Source organism: Lupinus angustifolius, chromosome LG06 (assembly GCF_001865875.1).
Source record: "Lupinus angustifolius cultivar Tanjil chromosome LG06, LupAngTanjil_v1.0, whole genome shotgun sequence".
Lineage (NCBI taxonomy): Eukaryota > Viridiplantae > Streptophyta > Magnoliopsida > Fabales > Fabaceae > Lupinus > Lupinus angustifolius.
Genome location: NC_032014.1, coordinates 14551891 through 14561316, shown reverse-complemented (window position 1 = coordinate 14561316; position 9426 = coordinate 14551891). Strand labels below are relative to the sequence as shown.

General features: G+C 33.9%; 1 protein-coding gene across 1 annotated transcript; it reads left to right on the top strand.

Moving 5' to 3' along the window:
* LOC109350490 lies at positions 4791 to 6799 on the top strand. Its single transcript, XM_019591720.1, has 4 exons — positions 4791 to 5802; positions 6001 to 6205; positions 6314 to 6489; positions 6570 to 6799. The coding sequence occupies exons 1-4, from the start codon at positions 4791 to 4793 to the stop codon at positions 6713 to 6715; spliced, it is 1539 nt and encodes a 512-aa protein (XP_019447265.1). The 3' UTR covers positions 6716 to 6799.

Below are 9426 nucleotides of genomic sequence, written 5' to 3'. Positions count from 1 at the left end.
TCGCGGACACATGCGATAAACATGCTCGAATAATATCGGCCAATACTCGATCGGGTATTATAAATCGCCCGATCTCAATATCTGATTAGAATTTCGGATTTCGGCATTCTGAGTGAAAAATATTTAGAAAATAGGTATGGGTGTACTCAGGGTCTATATTGACTCGAAATGAAATTACAAAGCCAATTGCGTAATCGGAATTCGATTCCAAGTTGTGGAACTCAAAAACCACTTTTTGAGCCGTACCGGGTGAGATTCCGTCCCGACAGTGGTCCAAAACCGACTGTCTCCGAAAATCATGAAAATTTACCACCAAATTTTAAATAGAATTTCAAGGCTAAAACTCAACTAGAGTTTCGTCTAATTCTTTATCGAAAATTCCCAAAAATTCATTTTCGAAAATAAAATTAATAACAATATTAATGAAATCTTATAATTCAAAATCGTAAAATTTGTAGTGTTACAGAATCAAAGTTGACAAGCCACTCTCTATGTCCTGTCATGTGGTTAGAGCATCCAGAATCTACATACCAAATTTCTTCACTTTTGTTGCCTTGGCTTGTAGTCATCATCAGCAGAATTGGTGAATCATCATCAGCATACTCATTGTCTTCCTTCACCATATGAACTTCATCATGGTGCTTCCTGTTATGAGCATCTGAGTGTCTTGGTTGAGATTGGCACTCAGAAGAGAAATGACTCATCTTACTGCAATTGAAACATTTTACTCTTCTTTTGTCAATTTTCTTCTTTCCTCCTCTCCAATTGCTACGACCTCATCTCTTTGAGTAAGATGATGCTTGATCAAGATCAGTTCTTTCTTGATCTTGAGTTCCTGAATTGCCCAGGTTCTTTCCCCTGAAGTCTTTTCCCCTTCCTCGGTTTCTTTCATTATTTCTGCCAAGGTATCTCCCATTCTTGAAGGTTTGAGCTTGCAGTGCTTGGTTAACTTTCTCAATTGACCTCTCAATGAGCCTTTGCTCATGAGCCTCGAGAGAGCCTTGAAGATCTTCCAGCTTTAGGTCTTCAAGTCTCTTTGATTCTTCAATAGCAACAACTATGTGATCAAAGTTGGGGGTAAGCTATGTTTTCACCACATGCTTTCATCTTATTTGTGAGGCAGATTATCCTGTTGAAGAATTGGGCAATTTTCTCATTCAATTCCATCTACATTAATTCATATTGTCTCCTCATAGTTTGGAGTCTAACTTTCTTTAGTTGCTCAGCTCCCTTGTTGCATTTTTCCAGTATCAGCCATGCTTCTTGTGATGTTTGAGCTGAGGCAATCTTTTCAAAATGTGCTTCATCAACACACTGATGTAGAAGACACATAGTCTTGCAATCTTTCATCTTGTTCTGTCACTCGTTCTTGTTCTGATGGGTCAGCATCCAATTGGGAATAACCGAGCTCAACAATCTCTACAATTTCTTGAAATCCCATGATTGCTCTCATTTGAATGTTCCATCTGTTCCAATTGTTGGAATTTCTGACAATTTATGGGTCACAAATATAATTCTATAATTGTGTTATGGCCATTATGTAATTAGCCAAAATATAAAATGATCTTAAGTAATTAATTTGGTGGCTAAGGGCATATGTGTCATGAAATAATAATAAGTGTAGATACCTTCAGGCAATTTCTGATTTGATGAAGGGACTGAATCAGAATTATTGCAACTAAAGTAGTAACCACTACGGGGTTACTTTTATGGGTTATGGTCCCCATTTGTAGAGCAACAGGTTTTCAAGTGTAAAGGTGGAGGAGAATAAGGTAGGATGAGAATAGTGTTATCCAGGATAGGATAACACTATCCACTCATCCATAAGGGCTTATAAGGCATAAGGATAAGCCTCCTCCAACTAACCTCAAAGCAACACTTTTCAGAAACTAAGGTATTCTCTCATTCCCCTCTAGAGAGAACTAAAGGAAAACCATCCGGCGCTCTATCATCTGGAAGATCATCGCACCCTCATACCTTCGAGATCCCGGAAATGGCTCAACAAGGTATGTTCTTCTTCTTCACCATGAACTCATTTGGGGTTTCTTCGGTCTGGACCATGGATGTTCCATTTGGGTGTATGTATGGGCATACACATTCGGTTGTGGGAACAAAGCCATGGTCATAAGGACTTCCGCATTCACTCTATGGATTTCGGATGGAGAAGGAATTTCTCCTACACCAATTCTTTCCATCAAGAACTGGTAGGCTAGCTGGAAAGCTTGTGCTTGTGTGGCCCATTGAGATGAAGGCATGGAGGAAGAAGAGTGAAGAAGAGAATGATGAGTGACTAGTGAGGGATATACCTAATGCTCTTGATACCAGTTTTGTATGAGTAAATCAGTGCCTTTGCACTATGAAGGAGAAGAAGAATCAGAAAATAGAAGAAGATTGTAGTAGGAGAATATGAATTAGAATTAAATGTATGGTAGTTGAAGATGAGAAGAAAAGTTGTTCAATGAATTTCACTCCATGTATTGAATCAATATATTACAAAGTTATTTATAGTAATTCAACACTTAACTAACTAAACTGCCATTTGAATACTTACCAAATATGGAAGCTAACTAACTAACCATTCTAACAGTTTTGATGTTAAATTAACTAAGTCAAATCTCAATTTATGTTCTAATTGAAAATGATCGTTTTGAATAATTGTTCTTAACTTATTCTAAAGTTTAAAGTTTTTATACAATTGACATATTATCTATCATTAATTTACATTATTTTTGTTTGAGAGTAAATGATAATTAATATTTATATAATTTATTGACAATCTAAAAAAACACTTACATTGTAAATATTAAATCTTATTTATATATATATATATATATATATATATATATATGTATGTGTGTGTGCCCACACTAAATCTCATTAAACAGCTCTCTTAGGAACTAAACAATATCTATTTTTGGGAATGTCACCCATAGTAATTGCAAGTTACCGTTTATTTTCAAATTTTTAGACTGGTGGTCATTATCCAAAGAGAAAATAGCAGTGTTGTTGGAACCGGACCGGACGGTCCGACCGGTCCAACCGTCGCCCGGCAACCACAACGGTCACGTTTTGGCCATTAAGCTGTTTCCCATTTGGAGCCGTTTTGGACCATAAGTTATCCGGTCCAACCGGGTTGGACCGGGTTAACCCGGAACAACCCGTCATATTAAAACGAGCGGGCCAATTACCACTAAAAAAATTAAAACAAAAATTTTAAAATAAGCAAATAGAAAAACCTAAAAACTAAAAGTCTCAAACAGTAAAACCTAATTCCCTGATAATAGAAACCCCTCCCACGGTCTACAGCAGCAAAGCAGTGAAGAACATCTCTTAAATAAAAAGCATTATCTTCCATTATCTTCTATCTTCACGTCTCTCATTGTAGTGAATTGCACAAAGTATATTTTTTTATGGTTTTGTACTTTTGTGGGATTTATTTGTCCAGAGGAATTTCCTATTACACTTTAGTTTATGATTTTGTCACTTTGTGAGACTTATTGAATCATGTGATTAAATTATTACTTTATGTGTTTAAGGTTTTGTCACTTTGTGTTTGTCCAGGGGAATTTTCTATTACACTTTAGTTTATGGTTTTGTCACTTTGTGAGACTTATTGAATCATGTGATTAAATTATTACTTTGTGTTCATGGTTTTATCACTTTGTGCCTAATTTATTAGTCTTTAGTAGTGTTGTGCCTAATTATTACTTTATTGTTTAGCACTTTAGCTTATGCACTGCACTGTCACATTATTGTTTAGCACTTTATTGTTTAACAATGTCAAGTTAGTGAATGTACTACAAATTCATCTCAATAATTTATGCAAATTAGTGTTGTGCGGCACAGTGCCTAATTATTAGTTTATGCACTGCACAGTGCAGTCACGTTTTGTCATTTTATTGTTCTCTTAGTGCACTGAAAATTACTAATGCACCAAATTAATAGTTTATTTTGTTAGTTTCTTAGTTTATGTAAATTAGATGATGTACTTAATTTTTTTAAACGTCTTATATTCTTTGTGTCTATATTTAATTTTAGATATGACATCATCTGCAAGTTCTCCAAATACAACTCAAGCATTAGCTCCTAGTACTCAGTCTGTTAGATCAAAATCAGACCCAACATGGGATCATTGTCAATTACTACAAGACGCGGAAGGAAAGAGAACCATAAAATGTTTGTATTGCTCAAAATGTTACAAAGGCGGAGGAATACATCGAATTAAACAACATCTTGCGGGAGAAAAGGGAGATGTTCTACCTTGTCTTTCAGTCCCTTTTGATGTTAAGCATCGACTAAGAGAACACTTGAATCAAGTTAGTGGTAGTAGAAAAAGAGGGACTAATCAAAATCAAGGGGAAGAAGATCCATATGAGGAAAATGTTGTACAACGTGAAGGAAATACGATTCCACCAATACCGACTACAGCCAAGGGTAAAGGAACAGAAACATCAAATAAAAGATCAAATAATAGTATCAACAATTTCTATGCCCCAAGAACTACTCCAGGAGCTCAACCCTCAATTAGAATGGGCTTTGCAGGTAAAGATGCTATTCATAAGGCTGATTTGGCAGTTGCTCGATTCTTTTATGATTGTTGCATTCCATTTAATTGTACAAATTCATTTTACTATCAACCTATGATAGATGCAATTGCTGCAATTGGTTCTGGTTATAAAGGTCCTAGTTATTACGCTATTAGATCTAATTTGTTGCATGAAATGAAGAAGGAGGTCGAGTTGTTAATTGCGAACTTTAGGAATTTTTGAAAAGAAACTGGTTGCACCATTATGGCTGATGGTTGGCAAGACCAAAGAAATAGACAACTTGTCAATTTTCTTGTGTACTCTCCAAAAGGAGTGACTTTTGTGAGATTTGTTTATGCATCTGATGTCAATAAAGATGCTAAAACACTTTGCAATTTATTTATTGAGTTAGTTGAAGTAAACAATGTTGTGCATTTGGTTACGGATAATGCTGCAAATTATAAAGCTGCAGGAGCTATGTTAAATGAGAAGTTTCCATCTATCTTTTGGTCTCCTTGTGCTGCACATTGTCTAAATTTGATTTTAGGAGATATTGGAAAAATGGATCATGTCAGTACCTTAGCTAAAAGTGCATCTGATATAACAAAGTTTGTGTACAATCATGGATTTTTGTTGGCATGGTTAAGGAAAAGACGAGGATGGAAAGAAATCATACGTCCCGGGGCAACTCGTTTTGCAACAACCTTCATTGCACTAAAAAGCATTCATGAGCACAAACATGATTTGCAAGCTTTGGTCACTAGTAAAGATTTCATTGATTCTAGATATTACCGGGATCGGAAAGCAAACAGATTTGTGGAGGTTGTGATGGATAATAGGTTTTGGAATGATTGTGCAATTATTGTCAATATTGTGGCTCCACTAATTCGCTTGTTAAGAATTGTTGATGCTGATGATAGACCTTCTCTACCTTATGTGTATGACGAGATGCGTAGAGCAAGAAAAACAATTAAGAGTGTGTTCATAAATAAAAAGTCCTTGTATAAGCCTTATACAAGAGTTATAAAGCAAAGATGGGATAAACAACTCCGAACAAAATTACATTGTGCAGCCTACTTTCTGAATCCAACATTCTATTATGATAAGGATAACTTTTGTATTAAACCAGAGGTTCAACAAGGTTGGCTTGATGTTTTACAAGCAAAAGTTACCACTCGCAAGACTGAGTTTTTCAAACAAAGTTGCATCTATCATGACAAAGTTGGGAGTTTTGGCAATACAATGGCAATTGAAACAGTTAAACACTTACGACCAGGTAAGGTTTTAATTTTTATATTTTCAGTTTATTAAAATATTATGTAATAGTTTAATACACTAATACCATACTAATCTTTTGTTATGTTTTTTAGATCAATATGAATCCATATGAATGTGTAAACTAATCTTTTGTTATGTCTTTTGTGAAGTTTGGTAATACTTTAATAGCATACTATTTTTTTGTGATATTTTTTAGATCAATGGTGGTCACAATTTGGATTTAGTGCTCCTATGGTATCCCAATTAGCTATTCAGATTTTGAGTCAAACAGCATCTTCTTCTGGTTGTGAAAGAAATTGGAGTGTATTTGAAAGAATACATACAATAAAGAGGAATAAAATGGAACACAAAAGATTGAATGATCTAGTCTATGTGCACTATAACTTGGGTTTGAAAAATAGGTTTGTTTTTAATTAAGTTTATGTGTACTATAATTATGTAACTTTTGTTGTGTATTGATATATCATAAGTATGGATTATGTAACTTTTGTTTTGTATTGGAATTTTAGGGCCATTAATAAAAGAAGAGCACTTGATCCTGTTGACTATGAGAGTATGGAGAACATTGAGTTTTGGATTACTGAAGAAGAAGAAGAAGCTACATTGATTGATTATGATGAAATAGAAAAAATGTTCTATCATGACTTGTCAAATCCAATATATGATTTAACAAAGGATGATGAAGGTTTGTTTTAAATAAATTATAATGTACAACAATTTTCTAATTGTTCTACAAATTAATGTAATGTATATTTTATTTTGTAGGTATTGTTGAAGAACGAAATGTTACTATTGATGGAGAGCTTAATTTGGACTCTTTTCCTCAAGAAGATGTAGATACTCCAACTACATCTCTAACCGGCAATGTCAACTTAGGATCCAATGAAGACAATGATACTTGGATGAATTAGAATATTTATTCTCTATATGAGATAATTGTGTTTTGAGTTTTAATTCTAATTATATAAGACTTAATCTCATTTCAAGCATTTTTGTTTTAATTTATATGTATACGCATTATGAAAAACATATATATTGATAAGTGTGTTAATTGACTTAATTCATATTAACTTATTTTAATTAATTATATAATATGTAATTATATATAATATTATGACATCAAACCGGTTAGAACCTGTACGATACCTCTTCCGGTTTGATGTCCGGCTCGGGTTTCATAACACTGGAAAATAGCATTGTTTTAAGAAAATTACCATCCAACTTATTTTTACAAAACAATAGAAGTGTCAAACATTAGTTTTACAACAAACAAAAAAACCCAAGCTTTCCTAGTACATTTTTCCCTTTTCTAGCAATATATAGAAGAACTATACATTTTTTTCTTTTCTAGTATCTCTTTAATTGGATTGTGTGCAAAGTTGCACACAAATTTTGTACTGTAAGAGCAAATATCAAATGTTGACAAAATAATAACACAAATATTAAAAGTATAAGGTAATAGGGTAAAATACATCCACAACTTTGAGATTATTTTTAGAATATCCATCAGTCATGCTTACAACTGCGTCCAAATCGATATCAAGACATAATTTAGGTTTTGTCGTCATAACTTTCAATTCTTTGCTCTATTGAGAGCCTATGGCAAATTTATCATCAATTTGCAAAAGAAGACCACAGATTAAAAAAACTCATATTTTTAAATAGTATAAAAAGAAAAAAACATGGTTTGAACTTGAAACATAATGGGGGAAATGATGATGCCCTGTTCTTGAACAATATATTGCCATTCATACTTTTAATAGTATTATCTAAATTGATATTTTATTCAATTAATCATGGGGAAGCTTTTTTCATAAATATATTTAATAAAAACTTAACTTATTTTTAAAAAAATGAATGATGCTCTCTTGACAAAGTTATATCGTGTAAAGTAGTATTTGTTTTTTTTTATAAATTGTTTGTGCCTTTATGGAATTTTAGATGGAAATGATAACCAAAACACTTCTAGAAGTGATTATTCTAAAAGTTAAACATCTGACATTACAAGAAAAATTAACGAGAATCACAATATGCTTTGGAACAATACAACCAACTACCACATTGGATAAAAAAAAAATTTTGTTAGAATTTCTGACAATTTATGGGTCATAAATATAATTCTATAATTGTGTTGTGACCATTATTTAATTAGCCAAAATATAAAATGATTTTCGGTAATTAATTTGGTGGCTAAGGGCATGTGTCATGAAATATTATAAGTGTAGATACATTCAGACAATTTCTGATTTGATGAAGGGACTATTGCAACTTAAGTGGTAACCACTACGGGGTTACTTTTATGAGTTATGGTCCCCATTTGTAGAGCAACAGGTTTTAAGGTGTAGGGTTGAGGAGAATAAGGAGTGATTAGGATAGTGTTATCCATAGGGATAAACCACTATCAAGTCATCCATGAGGATAACCATATAAGGCTACTCTCCTCATAAGCCAAAACTCTCTCACCATAAGGTTCACTCTCAAGCTCTTGGCTTTCTCATTCCCCTCTAGAGAAGCATAAGGAAAACCCTTTCAGGGCTCTAACATCTGGAAGATCATCACACCCTCATACCTTCGAGATTCTATATGGCTAATCAATGTATGTTTTTCATCTTCACCATGAAATCATTTGGGGTTTCTTCGGTCTGGGTAATGGTCGTTTCATATGGGTTTATGTATGGGCATAAACATTAGGTTATCGGAACGAAGCCATGACCATAAGGACTTCCACATTCAATCTAAGGATTAAAGATGGAGAAGAAATTCTCCAACAAGTGGTATAAGAGCCACCCCAATTTGATTCATGAGTGAAATTAGGGTTCTTGCTTTTCTTCCCCAAAATCTGGATTAATTTTGGGTTTTGGGTTTTTTTTATGCCATGGAACGATTAGAATAGAAATTGATTGTTTTTCATGTAAATATATGAAGATTTGTAATGAATCGATGTTTTCTGGTGTTTTTTCTTGAATTTTTGGGTGATTTTTCGAAGAACAACGATGCAGAAATCGCACTGTTTTTGAAATGAATAAGTGTTGTTTTCTGCTGTTTTTTCTTGATTTTGGGATGATTTTTTGAAGAACAGCGATGCAGAAATCGCATTGTTCATTTTCTGTCGCAGTACTCTCGCCCAAGCGAGAGTGGCTCGCCCAAGCGAGAGTGGCTCGCCCAAGCGAGAGCCAAACAGAAGCATTGACTTCTATTGCGCTCAAGCGAGAGTACCTCGCCCAAGTGAGAAAGTATCTCGCCCAAGCGAGAGTATGATAAAGTTTATGGGGTTTTGGTATCATTGTGCATTCGATTTAATTGTTATTTGGTTGTCCATTAAGGTTGTCTGCTATTTTAAGTGATCCAATTGAAGTGAAATGTCACCAAAGTGACCTCTCTCATGGATATAACTATAAGGAATATTAGATGTAAGTGTGTATGGTTATTCATGTGAGTATTAGCTGACCCAAAGGAAAGTTAATATTTGGCTGAAGATCATACACATCTGTGATGATAAACATGTTATAATTCTAAAGTTTTTAAACATGTGACTGATGAATCAATCCAAAGAAGGATTCGTCAGTTGACATGCCTTATTATAAGTGTTTGATCATTACAACAAGAGTACCACTTGCAGTTA